The 18,770-nt window shown below is 47.7% G+C and overlaps 2 protein-coding genes across 2 annotated transcripts in view; one reads left to right on the top strand and one right to left on the bottom strand.

The window, feature by feature from the left end:
- Nucleotides 1-7,550, bottom strand: part of LOC135814660 (histone-lysine N-methyltransferase 2D-like) — a 32,584-nt gene extending 25,034 nt beyond the window's left edge. Inside the window, exons 1-4 of the mRNA XM_065327817.1 lie at nt 7,320-7,550; nt 7,104-7,237; nt 5,836-5,910; nt 738-4,287 (exon numbers count right to left, since the gene is read on the bottom strand). Coding sequence (XP_065183889.1) covers nt 738-4,287; nt 5,836-5,910; nt 7,104-7,237; nt 7,320-7,419 — 3,859 coding nt within the window. The 5' untranslated portion in view covers nt 7,420-7,550. The remainder of the gene's footprint in view (nt 1-737; nt 4,288-5,835; nt 5,911-7,103; nt 7,238-7,319) is intronic.
- A 258-nt stretch (nt 7,551-7,808) lies between these two features.
- LOC135814659 (hormone receptor 4-like) lies at nt 7,809-18,770 on the top strand. Its single transcript, XM_065327816.1, has 8 exons — nt 7,809-8,061; nt 8,286-9,919; nt 10,668-10,837; nt 12,335-12,683; nt 13,246-13,422; nt 16,008-16,169; nt 17,124-17,153; nt 17,982-18,770. The coding sequence occupies exons 1-8, from the start codon at nt 8,007-8,009 to the stop codon at nt 18,129-18,131; spliced, it is 2,727 nt and encodes a 908-aa protein (XP_065183888.1). The 5' UTR covers nt 7,809-8,006; the 3' UTR covers nt 18,132-18,770.

Genomic DNA, 18,770 nt, shown 5'->3' with positions numbered 1-18,770 from the left:
AACGCACTACAATGCTCGTTCAAACTGGCTGTCTGATAATCGCCAAAGCATGAAACTCTGAGTAACAGCAGTCATTATCAAGCAGAGTTTCCCTTCTCTGCACCAATATTCATTATGCATGTACATAATGGGTTGTCATAACAAGCAAGTCATGTACAAGAAGGTAGCAGAGCCTATCTTATCCAAGCACAATGGGATCGGTGGGGCCCCATAATGGCCATATCCCAGATCTGTACGTAACTGGGTAATGCCCTACGCCCATAAAGTATACGGAACATCACTCTCTTGAGTTTTCAGTTCGGCCCACTGGACCAAGACTAATATCATTGTACAAGCACACACAATAGGACCATAAGGCCGAGCGTCATGCGGCCAAGAAAACAAATGTGCTGGGGTACACACCAGCATAAGGACAGCTCAACGCTGCACTCAGGTCTGGATGTGGCAGCGATCGGTATGACAGGGGTCGGGTTTCACTCGCCCCACCTGTAATATGGCCGACCATAATCATACTGTTTATATGGTATGATAGACTTGCTATCAACAGGAAAGAATGTTGAGACTGTGGATAGAAACTCCATGATTGCCCCACAACCGCTATATTTATGACTCAAATAATTATGTACATATCACATAGTACAAGTGCAGCATGGTACGAAAGGCGTTCACAACAGGCGCAATACCTTGCCCCATATAAATCCATTTGTGCAACAAAACGCTAATAACAACTCCCTTACCGGGTATTTCTATCTCCTCTCCATCACTACTTTCACCACCATAAGTAGAATGGCTGGTTGAAGAAGAGTCATCTATTGGAGTTTCCTCCGAGTGCTGAGGTTCAGGATCTGTGTTAACGGCTGGTTGTTCGGCAAGGGTACTATCCAGCTCTTCCTGAGACTGATGTTCTCCATGGTGCATCAATGTCTCCTGTTCTCGTTGCTCTTGCTCCTGCTCTCTCAATAGCTGTTCTCTCTGCTGCTGGTCTTTCTCTTCCTGCTCCCTCAGTTTCTGGCCGTTCTCTTCCTGCTCCCTCAATAGCTGTTCTCTCTGTTGATGGTCTCTCTCTTCCTGCTCCCTCAATAGCTGGTCTTTCTCTTCCTGCTCCCTCGATAGTTGTTCTGTCTCTAGCTGTTGCTGCTGCTGTTCCTGTTGAACGTGCTCATAATCAGTGGATGAAACATCAGCGGGTTCTACAGTAGCATTGTCTTCGCCAGCTTCTGGCAAGTCCTGCATGCCTGGCCCATCACCAGTAGCAGGAATTTCACTGGCTGAAGATGGTTCATCCGTAGGATATGCGCTATTGTCCATCTCAGTTGCCGGGCTATCTTCAGGTTCCTGCGGTGGCTCTGCGGTGCCATGCTCCATGGCTCGGTCAACATCCTGCTGTTCTTGCTGTTCGTTCACAACAATAGGCTGCTGCTCGCCAGGTTGAAGCAATATATGTTGCTCTTTCTGCTCGTGCTGTCCCTGATTTAGTTCTAGTTGTTGTGCCTCCCTCTGTTGTTGTTCAGTGTGTTGTGACTCGTCGCCTTCTCTTTGGTCGCTCTCTTGTTGTTCTCTCTCTATCTGCTGCTCGTGGCCTTGCTGCTCGTGTCCTTGCTGCTCGTGTCCTTGCTGCTCGTGTCCATGCTGCTCGTGTCCTTGCTGCTCGTGTCCTTGCTGCTCGTGTCCTTGCTGCTCGTGTCCTTGCTGCTCGTGTCCTTGCTGCTCGTGTCCTTGCTGCTCGTGTCCTTGCTGCTCGTGTCCTTGCTGCTCGTGTTCCTGCCTGTCCTCTACTCGTTGCATATGATCGTGAGCGAGTGGAACATCAGCTGGCTCTTCTCTAGCGTTGTGTTCATCAGTTTCTGGTGAACCCTGCACGGTATTCAACTCACCAGAATCAGCCATTTCACTGGCAGCTGGTGGCACATCGGCGGGACCGGCACCATCACCAGCTTCAGTTGCCAAACTATCGACTGGTTCCTGAGGAGGTGCTGCAGTGCCGGACGCATCTGCTTGAAAGCCACCATCCCCATCAAAATCCTCCTTCTCCTCCTCATCATCATCATGGTAGTCTGCTTCATCGGCATCATCGTGATGGTCATCCGCACCTTCTCTGGGCGTATCTTCAGCAGGCGGTGGAACCTGTGCGTGTGATTCACCAGCGGCATTGCCAGCCAAACCATCAGCACTCACACCACCAGAAACACCTGTCTCACCAGTGAGCCTGCTGTCCTCAGAACTCGTGGGTGTATGAGTAGGCAGAGAGGGATCAACAGGTGGCGTTTCAGACCTAGAGTCGACGGTAGATGACGCAAGCTGGTCAACGTCATCAGTCTGGCCGTCACCTTCTCGAGCACTCTTTTCGGCAGCGAATTTTGCTTGCATTTTGGCAAACAGGGCAGATCCTGTAGGCTGAACGGGTTGATCATTTCGTACCTGCTCCTGCATGCGTGTCTGTTCCTGAATGCGTGCCTGTTCCTGCATGCGTGCCTGTTCCTGCATGCGTGCCTGCTCCTGCATGCGTGCCTGTTCCTGCATGCGTGCCTGCTCCTGCAAGCGCACCTGTTCCTGCAAGCGTTTCTCTTCAACAAGTTTCCTTTCAGCTTGAAGACGCTCTTCCTTCAGTTTTTCTAGGAGCTGTTGCTGCTGACTTATGTCTTGTTGCCGCCAATCAGGCTGGCCACCTTCAGTGGCTGCATCAGGTAGTGCTGTTGGTGCTGGTGGAACTGCGGTAGGCTCCTGCTTCACTTCTTCCGCACCATTGTCCGTGACAGTGGATGGGTTAGCAGGATTAACTGATTCCTGGTTCTCTACATTATGCGTGTCGGATTCAGCAGTAGCCTTGATCGGATCAGCATTGTTAGTAGCGACAGGTAGGGCAGTGGGATCACCTGATTCCTGGCTGGCGACATCAGTAGCAGGGTCGGATCCAGCAGGAGTAGCCTCGGTTGGACCAGCATCGTCATTAACTGTAGGATGGGTAGTGGGATCAAATGCTTGCTGGCTACCAGTATGGTGGGCTGGGTCAGATTCAGCAGTATTTGAATCTGTGCTGTCGCCTACTATAGGCGGGAGGGTGGGATCGATTGCTTCCTGGCTAATAGAATCATGACCAAGATCGGACTTGGTGTCAGCACCAGCTGCAGCAGAATCCTTGTCCAGCGCACCATCATCCACCTGCTCTGGATCATCGACTTGACTTGGGTCTCCCTGTGTTGCAGCATGCTCTGGATCACCACCGTTAGCTCTCCATTGTCGAACTTGCAGTGGAACATTATCAACCGGCACGTCCGTTTTTCCGTCCTGTTGTTCACTAGTAAAAGAAGCTGTAGTCTGAGCATCATAATTCACGGCTGATGGCTGCCTTTCTCCAGTATTTGACTCCGGGGTACGTACTTCAGTGTCTTGTGTCGGGACGGCAGCTTGTGCAGGCTCTGCAATCTTGTTCTGAGAACCTTCAGCTGGAAACTCCCGGCCGTTGATTTGTGCAGACCGTGATAAACCAGGATGTTGTTGCTGCTGCTGCTGCTGCTGCTGAGGTTCCTGCTGTTGGTTGTGAGCCACTGGTACTGGAGGAGATTCATGCAGAGGCTTTGTGTGATGAGTTTGTCCGCCATGATGTTGTGGAACATGACCTGGTGGATTCAGCCCTTGTTGTTGCTGCTGCTGTTGCTGTTGTTGTTGTTGTTGTTGTTGTTGTTGTTGTTGTTGTTGTTGTTGTCGCTGCTGTTGTTGAAGTAGTTGTTGTTGCTCATGTAGCTGCTGTTGTTGACGAAGGTTCTGTTGTTGATGAAGTTGTTGTTGCTGATGTAGCTGCTGCTGTGGGGGTGGATGCTGTTGCTCATTTTGTTGCTGCTGCTGTTGCTGCTGATGTTGTTGATGTAGTGGTTGTTGTTGTTGCTGCTGGTGCTGTGGAGGTTGTTGTTGTTGTACCTGCTGTTGCTGCTGTTGCTGCTGCTGCGGTTGAGGTACATCTTGCTGATGATGCTGTTGGTGTTGACGTACTTGTTGTTCTTGATGTTGGTGGTGGTGCTGCTGCTGCTGCTGCTGCAGGTTAGGCTGCTGCTGTGTGTTTGTGTGCAAGCTGGGCTGATCTTGAGCAGGTTGGTGTTGACGGTGCATCTGCTGCATGTCTGGATCAGTTCCTTGCTGTTGAGCTGGTGGAGAATGTGGTGGGAGATTGGACTGCGGAACACCTGGCAATCTGCTGCCGTCACCAGCTGGTTGGGAAGGGTTCGCCTGGTCTTGCTGCATTCTTACGGTTTTCTGTTGCTCGGTTCGCCATAAGTCTTCCAGCTCAGTTTGCTGTAGCCACAGTCATAACAGCAACCACACAACACACACACACACACAGAGTCAAAAGAGCTACATCTAGTCAGACAAGCCATTTGAAATAGAAATAACAGTCTACGACCATGATTGGGAAACATACACCAGGATCAAGGTCTGCTTGGAAGCGGGTGGATGTTTTCAACCGTGCTGTGACCCACAGTCAATCGGGAATGCATGGCCTGGGACACGGGTAACATGCGTTCAAACGGGATTTTGGGCCTTGGGCTCTGGTTGGTGGATCTGCTGTATCCTCCCTCACCGTTTAGAGGCTGCATCCGACTCCTCATCATGGGGTGGTGCCATCCGACAGAAGCGGAAAGGTATTTCTTGACCTACCCGGCACACAGATCCGTTACATTGATTTCCTTTCTTTCTTTACATATTCATTTGAAAGAAAACAGTGACTAAGCCTTGAACAAGTACACACCAATCTAGAGAAGTATACACACCGCGATATTAACGGCACATCAAAGTCCCCGAAGATTCCCACAGAGGTGAAAACTTAGAATGAATTGATTATCTTGCAGTGAGACCAAGAGGAATGAAGGGATTTTAAGAAGGGGCATCTAGCCGTTAAATAAAAATTACATTATCTGCTAGTAACTTCTTTGTAACAAACACCAGGAACTCCTCCACCACCGCTGCTGTCGCTGCCACGACCACGGCCAACACCACAGCCATGGCCAACACTGAAGTCAACACCACAGTCCACACCCAAGTCAACACCACAGCCATGACCACTACCACGGCCACAGCCAATGTCACAACTACCAACAAGGCCAACATCACGACGACGATGACCACCACCAGCAGCACCATAGTCACCACCAACAGCACCACCACTACCAGCACCGCCACCACCATAGCCACCAGCACCACGGCCACCACTACCACTACCACTACCACCACCACCGCTTGTTATGGACCATCTGAGAGCCTCAATATCTTTCTTGCTGCTGAAGTGGTTTGTTACGTGTTTTCGTGGCCGCCGGGCATCTTACCTGCGCCGCGGATCATGTTCCACCAGTGCCGCCTTAATGGTTTGTAGGCTGGTCGGCTTTCGTAGCATGCTCCATCTAATAATAGCCTGCATCTCGTTGTGGGTTGGCAAGTAACTTTTAATATTAGTTGATTGGCACGGTACAAGTTTTAATATTTTTATTTTTATCGGTTCTTTAATAATATACTGGATTTCGGTAATTATTTTATTCCGCTTGGTTTCGACATTTTGCATCACATTTTGCAGTTTTCCCGGAAAAAAGCTTTGCGTACCACCACCACTACCAGCACCACAACCACCAGCACCACAACCGCCACCACAATCACTGCCAGCACCAGCAGCACCACCACCGCCACCACGGTCAGCACCAGCACCACCACAACAGCCGCCATGGCCACCACCACCACCATAGCAACCATCATCATTACCAGCAGCAGCAGCAGCAGCAGCAGCAGCAGCAGCAACAGCACCACCACCACCACAGAAACCACACTGCATCAATTGCCAGGACCAATACTGACCGGTCGAGGCTCAGCAATCTGCCTTGTTTCTTGCACCGCACTAGCGGGGAAATAAGAACTTGCTCCATCTCCAACCTGGAAAACATGGCACATGGTAATTTACAGACACATTTGTGTTCTACCACTATCGCTATCATCAACAGAGCGAACACAGCTAGCCAGACAGTTCTATTTATTTTTTTAAGTGGCTGGGTCTTTTCCAAAAGTGAATTGTTACTAAGCAAGTACGGCATTATAGTCAGCTTTGCAATTCACAACCCTCGATCGGGCATGCGCAAAGTGTTGCTAAATTCGTTCTCACGTTAATTAGATACACTTCGTATACATGCACATTTTACCATGGTGCTTCATGTGTAATGGTCCTGCCATTGAAAGAAATATTTGAAAAATGTGGCCCGCTTTCTTTTACAGTACGGGACATATGTTGTTGGTTTGACAGCATTAAACAAGATGGAGGACACCGTATTCGGAAACAGTGACCTTACTACAACCATCCACGGTTGGTAGAGCCATGTATGAACTATAACAAGGTTTATCTAATACTAGTACTGTACTAGTATTGGATTATCTAATACGGTACGGGACATGTATGGGGTAGCCATGTCTGGTGTGGATAGCCATGTCTGGCGCGTCAAGTGATGACGGGCCCGCTCGACGCCACACACACAGACACACACACACACACACAATAAAGCGGTGTGGACCCTGGATAGCGCCAGACGCTACTAAAGTAACGTCTTTCGCATACTGTAATGTCGCGTATAAAAGCAGGTGCTTTCGGCTGTATAAGCCGGGGTTCAGACCATGCTTCTATTCAAAACATGCTTCTACGTCAACATCATCAGTCCACACTGTGCAGTGCATGCTGCCCCGCATGTACTGTGCAAGTACTTGCACGTGTCTTTGCACAGAGCAGCTTCTATTCAAATCGTGCTTCTGTGTCACGGCGCACTTCGAAAAATCGGCTTCTATTCCAGTCATGCTTCTATACATGTCATGCTTTTATACATGTCATGCTTTTATACATGTCATGCTTCTATACATGTCCTGCTTCTATTCCAGTCATGCTTTTATACGCGACACTACGGTAGCTACGGGAACTGATTTCGTTTGGCTCATGCATCGCAAGTACACACTGGGGCAGAGCTGGGTCCATTTCCCGAGGTGCTAATGGGAACTAATAAAATGCGCACTGAGATTGTAAGGAGAATCTCTAGTGGAGCGTTGTGAGGGTTGAAGAGCTTGACAGTGTGAATAAAGTGGCTCACCTTGCCTTCCCAAAGCTCTTGGTTACCTCCACTGATTTTACTTAGCACTTGAATCACATCACCTTTCTTGAACTTCAAATACCTGTCATGAACAACTGACGAGTCCTCCAAGGCAACTGCTTCGGAGATTACATCTGTGCACAATCAAGGCAAGCATTTCCATTCACTAAACCCCAGATGTCCGGACAAGCTCAGCAAATGAACACTTTTTTATACCTCGACAGGTTTTATCGGCACAAAGACGAACACGCTGGGCAGAGGCTAATGCCGCCAAATGCAAAATACATGCACAGAATAAAACACTTCTGGCGTCCATAAGGCTGAAGGTTACTAATGATCTACATGTGCGTACTGAAAGGTTGGAACAAGATTCAACAAATTGCAAACAATCAAAAAAAGTTTAGGATACTGCCTGCACAGTCTGTTCAGCGTTCAATCAAGACTTCAAAAAATGTTCAATGAAGAAAGAAGCACTGCATGACGCACTCTGCACTGCATGACGTTACCATCATGTGCGCATGTTCACGTGCAGGTTGTTCCGTGCTTTTTCAAGTGCGCTTCGCCACGTGGCATAAAGCCATGACGTTGCGCTGGTAGCCAGGCAAGTAACCATGTCAACAAAGCGGACGCGGTTGTTTGGAGCATTTTCAAAAATCAGAAAAGGTCGATACGATTACGAGGTCAGTTTTTGTTTTTGATGTCAGGCTAGGTTTTTTTGGAATGGCGAAGAGGTAGCAGACATAGCACTAACAGTTAAACTTGTGGCTTACAACTTCCAAAGCTTCTAGACTAGAGCCTATTTTGTCAACCAGTCAGAAGTGAGTTGTGCTTGTATAGCTAGACTGCTGCTGAAGCGTTTAGTGCGAGTCCACACGAAAGGACTTCTCGCCATCGAGTACTAGTATGTCGCAGTTATCTCAGTTTAGGGAAAAGCTGCAGTTGTCGTCGTCTAGTCAACGTAAGTAATTGCTACAAAGATACATGTACTTGCATTTATAGTTCATTATCAGACTCTGTTTCATGGCTGGATTCACTGTATGCGCGTGAATATCTCTGGAAATGAGAAAATTAATTGATCCTGTCTCTTTTTCAGGGGTTTTTGCCACATAATTTCCATTTCGCATTTCAAGCTGTTTTGCCTTGTCATTTCCCCGTCTGACTTGGGTGTGTGTTGATTTGTAGATGCCACAAGTGGGGCGACCTCTTCTGATACGGCCACAAAGACAAGTTGTTCAGCAACAACTTCTCGGATCTCACCTCTGGCGGATATGCCCTCACTGTCCACATCTGCACTGTTGATGCCGCGTCGCATTGAGCGTAAGAAACAGTCACCAGATTCCAGTGCTATAGCAACAGTGGCAGCAACATCAGTAGCTGCAACAGTATCAGCAACAACATGCGCAGCAGCAGCGACGTCCACATATCAGACACCCACCGTGTCTTCCTCTGCTGCCATGCTTGCTAGCAGCGCAGTGGCCGGGCGAAGAGCATCTGTGCCGACTTCCTCTGGTTCAGCGACAAATAGTGCTTCCTCAGAGGCACACACTGGCCGCTCAAAGCTGGGATTGCAGGCACCCATTCGTTTTAATCCAAACTCTTTACTGGAGGACAGTGACAGTGATGGTGACAGCAAAGCTAAGGGCAAGGGCCGGAAAAATGGCGCGGAAAAGAAGCCATATAGCACACTACCCGCCGGCACTGAGCATGCTTCAGCAAGTCAAAGCAGACCCAGTGAGCACCTTTCACAGAAGAGAAGTTCAGTGACTGCTATACCGGTATCATCATCCTGTAGAGTTAGTAGTAGTAGTAGTTGCACGTCAGCTCAACAGCACCGTCACCAGCACCGACTACAAACAGCATCGCTGAATTCTTCACCTCCTCTTCCACGAGCAGAATCAGTGCACACTGGTGAAGCCACACCATCAACTGTTGGAGTGCGCAAGTTGAATGCCCAGTTGGAGAGGTCCTCACTTGACAGCAAAACTCCGATCGCTGCCAGCGAGCCAAGTCACTCCAAATACTCTACAAGCCACCGACAAGTCGGATCCAATGCTTCGAGTAGGGACTCAATCACGCCACGCCAAACTGCAGCTCTTTCTGGCAGCTCAGCACCTCAGCATGCTCTAACAGTCACAAATACTGCGCCATCAACATCATTCAGTACCACTGCAAAGGGCATTTCAACTGTAGGGTCAAGAATGCAACAGCAACAACTGCAGCAGCAGCAGCAACAACAACAACAACAACAACAACAACAACAACAACAACAACAACAACAACAACAGCAACAACAACAACAACAACAACAACAACAACAACAACAACAACAACAGCAGCAGCAGCAACAACAACAACACCAACACCAACAGCAGCAGCAGCAGCATGAACAGCCGCATCAACATTCACAGCAGCAATTACGTCAACAACAGCAGCAGCTACACCAGCAGCAACAACAACAACTGCATCAGCAACAGCAGCAGCAGCAGCAACATCAAACAACGACAAATATGACACCTGCTGCTAGCCACATGGCACCTGCAGCAAGCGTCCAGCATAGCAGCAGTAGCTGTGTGCAAGGAAGCCAGACTCATGCTGAAGCTACACCATTCACACCCATCGTGTCCAACTATGGTCATGCTGGTTCGTTGCATGCTAGTCGTCCTCAGGCCCATGATGCTGCTCACATGCAACCACCATCGATTCAGGCCGGCCATGGCGGTCAATTTGGAAGTGACTTCTCCAAAATAACTCCTATCAGTGTCTCTGGAAAGCAGTACCTGCGGTTCTCAGCAATCGGCAAAGGTGGCTGTGGAAAGGTAGTACTACTCTAGTATGTGTTCAATCCACTGTCTGATTCCACTGTCTGATTCCACTGTCTGATTCTGGTTTCACTGGAAGTTCTTCATTGCAGTCTGTGCACCTACACTAAGCTACAGTGGTAGGAAGTGAAACCCAACCTTGTGAATTTAGCCTATAGTTTTGTAGTCGCAGCGGTGACTGCACAGCTCAGTGTTTGAAGTGTTAGGGCGACGCAACCCTGGTGCTACTGTTATATCCATGAGGTCGGGTCTCATTTGCCACCACTCCACATGATGTTGTGCAATGTGCATTGCAGCATGCCTTAGCTGAACGCTCACACAACCCACAAACGTGACCATCATGTGCTTGGTTGGTCTCCTTGTCCAGAGTCTCATTGCTAGAGATGATAGCCAGCCATGCTTGGTTGGCAGCCACCTTGCTTGGTCCTGGTTCTAGTGGTCCCCTGGAACTGTTGCTATCCATGATATGACTGCTATTTGCTAGTTGGTTATTTGTAGCTGTCAGATGTATTTTTCCAGTTTTGTGTCATCTTGCTACGCAAGTAAGTAGGAGAGAGAGAGAGAGAGAGAGAGAGAGAGAGAGAGAGAGAGAGAGAGAGAGAGAGAGAGAGAGAGAGAGAGAGAGAGAGAGAGAAAGAGTAGTTAGTCAAGGAAGTTAGCGCTGAACTACATGTAGCCCCATGTCTTGTACCCCTGCTTCCCTTGCTTCAACATGCCATTGTGTTTGGTTTCCTTTGCATCCTAGGTGTATCGTGGACTGTCGTCATCTCTTCAAATGGTCGCGATCAAGCACGTTGATGTGGGTGAAGAAGTCGGTGCTGATTGTCGCGAGGAGCTGATCGAGTCCTGCTTGAATGAGATCACAACTCTGCAGCACCTGCAGCATAGTGAACATGTTGTTCGTCTGCATGGCTGGTAGGTTTGACTGTCTCCATATGCAATGCAGTGAGTGACACTGCCAGAATTTCCTTTTGTTATAATATATGGGGGGGGGGGGGTAAGCAGCCGCTTTTGATTCGGTCCATCATTACTTTAATCCAAACTCCCCACCACATGTTCTCTCCGGCTGACCTTGTCCACCATACCAGCAATACAACTCCAGGCTGTAGCAGATACAATACAACTCCAGGCTGTAGTAGATACAATACAGCTCCAGGCTGTAGCAGATACAATACAGCTCCAGGCTGTAGCAGATACAATAAAACTCCAGGCTGTAGCAGATACAATACAACTCCAGGCTGTAGTAGATACAATACAGCTCCAGGCTGTAGCAGATACAATAGAACTCCAGGCTGTAGCAGATACAATACAACTCCAGGCTGTAGCAGATACAATACAACTCCAGGCTGTAGCAGATACGAACTGCAGTACAAGTGCAAGATGACACTGATTCGCGTATAAGGCACTGCGGGCATAGTTGCATGTGACACTGTAGGGGTAAAAGATCCTAGCGCACTGAAATAACACACTGAGTATTGAGATGACAGTTCAGACTTTGGGCTTCAGCACTGCACTAGAAGTAGTCACGTGAGAGGCCCCTTGAGTGCTCACTTCTAACACTCACTCGCCACCAAACTGCTCAGTGGTCACATAGCCAGGCGTCACCGTAGGGTAAATGAAAGTCTGAACTGTCACCCCAATACTCAGTGCGTTATTTCAGTGGGCTAGGATCTTTTGCACATTGCTCATTACATGTAGCTATGCCCACAGTATCTCACACGTATCAGTGTCATCTTACACTAATTGTCCGTGTGCTTGCACTTTTGTTACCTCAAAGGCGTGATCACGCCATTTCATGCTCACACTTGTGCTCTGTATAAAAAGAGCTATTCGCAAGAGTTAGCCTCCCGGTATTCTTAGAACCTTCACTGATGAGACCTGTAAGTTTGAAACAGCTGTGTGGAGGAATTTATGCCCGAATCTGCTACAGCCTTGGGTTGTTTTGCTGGTGTGGCGAAGAAGGTCAACTGGAGAGCATCTGTGGTGGGAAGTTTGGACTAAATTGATGTGTTTATAAGGGAACAAGGCTGATGGCATTCGTGTTTCAGAAATCTGTGTTCAATACATGACGATGCCTGGAATCTTGCCTCGGGGCTCTATGCCTGACTAACCAATGTAAATTTCTTGTTGTTGTTGTCGTCGTCGCTGCTGTTGTTGACTGACCAATGTAAATTGTCTGGCTGTGCTAGTTCAGTAGTTCTGATTTACTGACATGCACAATCAGTCATGAGCACATCTGTCAAGCGGAGAGCCTATTGCTTGTACATGCTACATGCTACATTGAATCAGTTTTCTCCTTTCAGGTCTGATCCCCGGACTGTATATTTTCTTTCCGCTCCTGCAGTCCCTTCTTGTCAGGAAATCTTGATGTGATCTTCACTCCTTTGTGTTTGCTCCTATGCATATCTGCAGGGAGCTTACCCCCGACCGCCTCAATATTTTGATGATAATGGAGTGCGGTGACTGTGATCTGGCGACGTTTCTCCAGCGTCAGTCTGAATTTTTGCCACACTATGTCGACGGCCTATGGATACAAATGATCAGATGTGTGCGAGTCATACACGAGCAGCGTATCGTGCACAGCGATTTGAAGCCGGCCAACTTTGTATTCTTCTCCGGCACTCTGAAGCTGATTGACTTTGGCATTGCGGCCAAGCTCATAGGAGATGTGACGAGTATAGCTCGAGACGCACGCATTGGTACGCCGAACTACATGGCACCGGAGTGTATTCGTGCGCAAGGCAGTGCCAGTCTGTGCAAGGTACGTCGTCCTGCTTCATGTCCGCTGTGTGGGTATGCATGTCCAGAGGCAAGGCAGATCCCGGTGTCACTTTGCCTTCCTGTGCATCCTTCAATCTCTTCCGTTGTTGCGCAATGAGATACTGTAAAACCACTATTAAAACGATTTAAAATGTTGAAGTCATTTTGTGTAAAAAAATAAAATGTAAAATAAAAATGTATGTTTACAGTCATTTGCCGGTTTTGACAACCAGAATTCGTTAACATTTCACCTCCCTATGCAACAAAAATCGGAAGATCGCTACTTTTAATTGACGTTCAAACATGTGGTCTTACAGTAAATGAGCTGGGCTAACAGCAGTCTATGTTGTGAATTTGTGATTGGGCCATGTCTATCTAGTTAGGCATGGTTGTGTCCTATTTAGTATTTACCAATATGTGTCTTCCTCGAGTCTCAAGACCTGGGATGTTGCATACTACATTTTATGTTGCGCCCAAGCCCTGTCTGCTACCAGTGCCACACTACGATGTATTTCTATTTCAAAGCCTTTCTGAGTGCGACTGTTTCTTGTGTTCGTGTGCAGGCCAATCCGAAAAGTGACGTTTGGTCACTTGGTTGCATTCTCTATCGAATGATATATGGCAGAACGCCGTTTCAGCACATAGCTGATCCTGTTTCCAAGTTCTGTGCCATTGTTGACAAGCGCCAGGAGATTTCATTTCCACCGCTTCGGAGTGCATCCGCTCTAAATGTGTTGAAGGTAAGGAAGACCTTAGGTGCTGACACACTGAATATAATACTGGACTTGGTCTGTCTGCTGGTGAATGGTTGTGGATAGTGGCATTTGTGTGTGTTCAGATCTTCACGGGATACCCGGGTATAGGCTCGCTGCTGGATTTTGCAGAATAAATCTCGAAAATTTGCGCAAGAAATTGCGGCAGAAAACAATAAACAATAAAAAAAAAATGCAGCGAGAAGTGCGGATGAGTGCTTTTCCGTGGACCAGGATGCTGTCCGCCCGTGTTTTCTGCACCCACACCAGCAGTTTGTCCTCCAAATCGCCATACAGGGGGACGATGTGTCACGGAGCCGACGTCTTCTTCGCATGGTGTCTCCACGTTTCTTGCGTCCACCAACAGCTTGCCGAATTGACGCCTCGCTGCTCCAACATCGCTCCACTACACGGCGCGACACTTTGAATATCCATAAAACACGTGAAGGGAGTACTGTTCGGCAGGTGTAACACAGCAAAGGCGTGGTATGGTATGATGTGATGCTAGGTCAAATTCTTCTGCCAAGGATTTCCAAGAAGCGAGGATAGCATCGGGAAGTCGCTCGTCCCAATCTATCTTCAAATGCCAAACTTCTTGTGACAACAGTTTAGCCTTTACAACAATTGGAGCATGTATGCCTAGTGGATCAAAGAATTGTGCTACCGCTTGCAGTAGTTCCCGCTTGGTGCGCGCTAAGCTGGATGAGGCTGATGAGTCGGCAACACCTAGGTGGTCATTGAGAGTGTTCCAGTCGAGGCCGAGCACCCGCTGATCGGCGCCCGCTGCACGATCCGACTCGGGAATGCTGTCTAAGAGTTGAGCCAAGTTGGTGGACCATTGACGAAGATTCATCGCTGCATCCGAGAATACTGACTTCGCTTTGTGGTAATACTCTTCTCCTGCTGAGACCGAGGCAACGCCGAACAAGACGTTGTCAACATACGTGTTGCGGAGGATGTTAGGAGTGTCCAACATTCCAGAGTCGTCTAGATGATGCTTCAAGGTAGCACCGAGGAGAAATGGGCTGCTAACTACGCCAAATGGGACACAGCAGAATCGATACGTAACTAAGTTGATTCCAGAAGGAGGCTTCTGCAAGTCCCGCACCCACAGAGATCGAGTTACGTCGCCATCTTCGTCCGCAAGTGAAATCTGGAGAAAGGCTTTCTCCACATCGCTTGATACCGCGATGGGAAAGAGACGAAATCTTAACAGTACACCTGTTAGGTCGGGAGTAGGACCGGAACTCGGTACAAGCAGTCGCGTAAGCTGGGACTGTTGGCATGAGACTTGGCCAAGGCATCATACACCAAGCGAAGTTTGGTGGTTGTGCTTCTCCTTTTACACATGACTGTAGGTAACTGAACCTTTCAACATCAGATAGACGTGCATTGGTAGCAATGGTTGAATTGAACATATCCATGAAATGGTGATATCTCAAAACATTGCCATCGAAGGATGGGAGTTGCAACTTAGGTAAGGAGACACTAGATTGTGCACTGGAAGGTGTCTTCGACAAGTGCTGCAATACACTGGTGGTCTGCTGTTGACTTTGTACCTGAGCTTTCACCAAATCCTCCATGGACTTCAAGAAAGCGTCAGTGGAGTATGTGCTGTTGCACGCTGCACTGTTGCTGGTGGTTGGTATAGATCTACGAGTAACTCTGGCCTTCAATTCTTCAAGGACTGCAGTCAGCTTGCGAGTCCTTTGTTCACAATTGATTTGAAAATTCAGGCACGAGTCAACAGCAGCCTCTACGTCGTTTGCAGGGTTTCCAAAACCAGCACCAAATGTTTCACACTCATGCCCACAAGCAGCAATAGCAGCAGTAAATTCAATTAAAAAAGGACTTAGCTTTCGATGGCATCCTGGACTTGGGCCTCGTCGACGGGCTGCAAATAGGTGTCGGACGAGGCGTAATCTTGCTTGACAATATGGAGGTTTTTGTCGAGCCTTTTCTTCGCCGTTCGTTGTGGACCCGTCAGCTTGGTCTGAATTTTCAGGATCGACATGGCGGACTTGAACTAAAGTAAACGGGTTTCGGCACCAGTTTGTGGTGACAGCTATGCCCTTGGTTTATACTGAATGTCACACACAAGAAAACTGGTTGGTTGCTCTGACATCTTTAAATTTTCTGACACTGGGCAGAGCAACTAAAACTGAAGTTTCTTGATCTTTATGTTCTGAAAGAGTAAGCTGATTTGGAGTGTGCGTGTATACGGCTAGGCTAGAGATCGCGCATGCCTGATATGCGCGTGTGTGCTGTGCTGCGCATGCCTGCAGTCATTCAGCATATGGACTAGAAAAGGCAAGGTCAGAAAAATAGGCTCTAGCAGTAAAATTTATGTCAGATTTATAATTACGGAAAAAGTACGCGCGATAGGGTCAAAAATGATCACGAATGATTGTTCGTGACACAAACACTTCTAGCAAAAGAACTCTGATCGCTCATGCGCGTTTAAGTGAAACAAAATTCATTAGGAAAACTGGGTTTGTAGCAAAAATTCGCTTATAAATGTGCTCTTATGTGCGTTATTGCGGTATGTGTTGCTCATCTGCTGCTCTCTATAGAGGTGCCTAGTGCGAAACTTGCGTGTTAGAGCCAGCGTCAGCGACTTGATGAGTACGCCCCTGAACTACGCAAGTCAACTGCAACCGGCGGCGAACACAACTTCTGTGTCTTCAGCCTCGTCCGAAGCTAACATTTCTTCAACGCCGTCCCTTTCATCGAAGGTATGTGCGGTATTTCTTGTGTAAAATGTACCCCTCCCACATTTGATCACAATTTGGACCGCTCCAGGTACATTAGCTACATATGTGTACGTCCTTATGTCCAGAGTACGGTGTATGCACACCCTATTCAAACCAAAATACTTATATGTATGTCAACACTAAAACAAGGCTCTGTGTGTGTGTGTGTGTGTGTGTGTGTGTGTGTGTGTGTGTGTGTGTGTGTGTGTGTGTGTGTGTGTGTGTGTGTGTGTGTGTGTGTGTGTGCCTGTCGGAAGGCTACCCTCTTGCCAAAGCATTTTGGAAGCTGGACTAGTTTCGGCTCCACAATCCAGTGTGTCGTTACTATAATTATAGCTTTCATGGCTGAGGTTGTTGGTACGTCTGTTGGCCCTGGGTTCCCAGTACCCAGTTGCCGAGGCTGGTTGGTAGAATAACTCCAATTTCACTTCAAGGTACCAGTGCATCTAGTGTCTGCTTTTATCAAAGCAGCGTGCTGTCTATACTGGTTACTCCAGCAAGTGTAGGGTGTGCATAGGTAACTGTCTTGGCCGTCCTATTCCGATGTACTCCGTGTGGTGTAGACCAGGTGTGCATTGGGGGGGTCGATTCACATGGCTTCGCCAGTTGTGTGGATTAGACAGTTATCTGGCGCTTGTCTTGATCTGTTTCAATCAGAATCAGATCCGCTATCGTTGCTATAAGAGAAAATCTGTGGGTGCACATCCAGTGCATTTGCAGATTTGCGTGCTTCTCTTGCGACGGGCGTATACATGGTACATGGTGTGTGTGTGTGTGTGTGTGTGTGTGTGTGTGTGTGTGTGTGTGTGTGTGTGTGTGTGTGTGTGTGTGTGTGTGTGTGTGTGTGTGTGTGTGTGTGTGTGTGTGTGTGTGTGTGTGTGTGTGTGTGTGTGTGTGTGTGTGTGTGTGTGTGTGTGTGTGTGTGTGTGTGTGTAGAACACAAGAACAGCGAGTACGCGGAAAGAGGTAAGCGGTATATTCTCGTATATTGCATGCATGTCATAAGACAGTAGGACAGCATCAAGAGATGGTGTGTTGCTGCTGCTGATGCTAGCATTATGCATTATGTATGCGCCAGAAATTAAATATCTAGACATCCAGTTGGTACTGGTGGAATGAACTTCTTTTTTGTCTTTGGAGCTTTCCCATGAATGCGTCTGCATGTGCATTTTATTATTATGCAATGATTACCGTGCTATGGTATGTTACTTTATTTTACTTCATCAAATGAACAGGCTTCTTTCCCCCTGGCATTTGTTTGTTTAAAACCGTCGTTTGTAGCAATACTCTGAATCCCGGGCCTTGATGTTGTGCCTCGTGCTAACTATTGGTCTGTTTTTCTTGACCCTTGTGGTGTTGTCTATTGTTGGCTGTCCCTTTCCGGTATCCATTCAGCATATGCGAATCTGTGGGCATTTATTTATCATATGGAAACTGCTGACATTGACGCGGAAATGCGATTAAAAATAATAATAAATGAACAGGCACTGATGTCCTTTCACCAGGCCGTTGGTCTGGGCCCTACAGGAGATTAATACATGTGCAGCTTGTAGTCATAGCTTTCCGTCTAGCTTTGAGGTGACATAGTCGAAAATAGTTTAAAATACATGACCAACATTTCCCTAACTTCTAGTTCCAAAACTTTTGGACAATCAGTGATCGCATTTAGTCTATTGCGACCTTAGGACATGCGCATTATAGGTGGAATTCTTATTTCAGAGGCAACTTTGAAAGGTTGGAATTTGTCTAGCCAGTGTTTGATGAGTTCTCTCTTTTGTAAATGTGCCTCTGCAGATTCCAACGTTTACTGGCAGCTTAGTGCCTCATTCACGCGTGCCACTGCAGCCGTCATCCGAAGGGAACGTGCTGGAGTTCCTCAATTCCCTGGAGAATAAGAAAGGTCCGGGAGCAAACAGTGACTTTTCTTCTGCTCAAGAGAATTGATAAGCCGAGTCCACATATGAATTATACTTGAATAGCCACAAATCATTGTCCTCAGGCACAAGCATAATATCATATCCCATTGGTCCATTGCTATTTGTGTTATTGCTGTTGTGCTCTTTACTTTCTCTTCCATTTTTGATCTCAAGTGAACATCAATTTTATGAGGTGGCAGCAGCAGCTTCATGGCCGAATATTCTTCTCTCTTGTCTGCAGTTGTACATTCAGGTTGCAATGCTGCCATGCTGTGTTTGATCGCTCTAGCCCGACACGTCAAGCTGTTTACACGCAGGGATTCCTTAGCTTGTGTCTTGTGCTGGGGCTGCAATGTAGCACTCGGCTGTTCACTCGAGTTAACATCAGTGTGTATTGCTGGAATTCCCACAATTGGATGTCACTACAGCAATTTGCAGTGAAAACCAGAGTGAAACTTTCACAGTGGTACAGTGTTTTGGTTGGTGCGAGCCTTGTGACTCGTGTGCCATGCTTACTCACAACACTTCCTATGCTTCCAGCGTTCTGCTTTTTCCCCACCAATACATTGTACCACCTTTACGTCAACTTCTTCCGAAGTATACACGCTCATATCCCATATCTTATGCATTTCCTTCTGTGTCTTACTCTAACGTTACCTCAATTCCA

This window comes from Sycon ciliatum, chromosome 4, assembly GCF_964019385.1.
Source record: "Sycon ciliatum chromosome 4, ocSycCili1.1, whole genome shotgun sequence".
Classification (NCBI taxonomy): domain Eukaryota; kingdom Metazoa; phylum Porifera; class Calcarea; order Leucosolenida; family Sycettidae; genus Sycon; species Sycon ciliatum.
The sequence above is the reverse complement of the archived record's forward strand: the minus strand, read 5'-3'. Positions and strand labels throughout refer to the sequence as shown.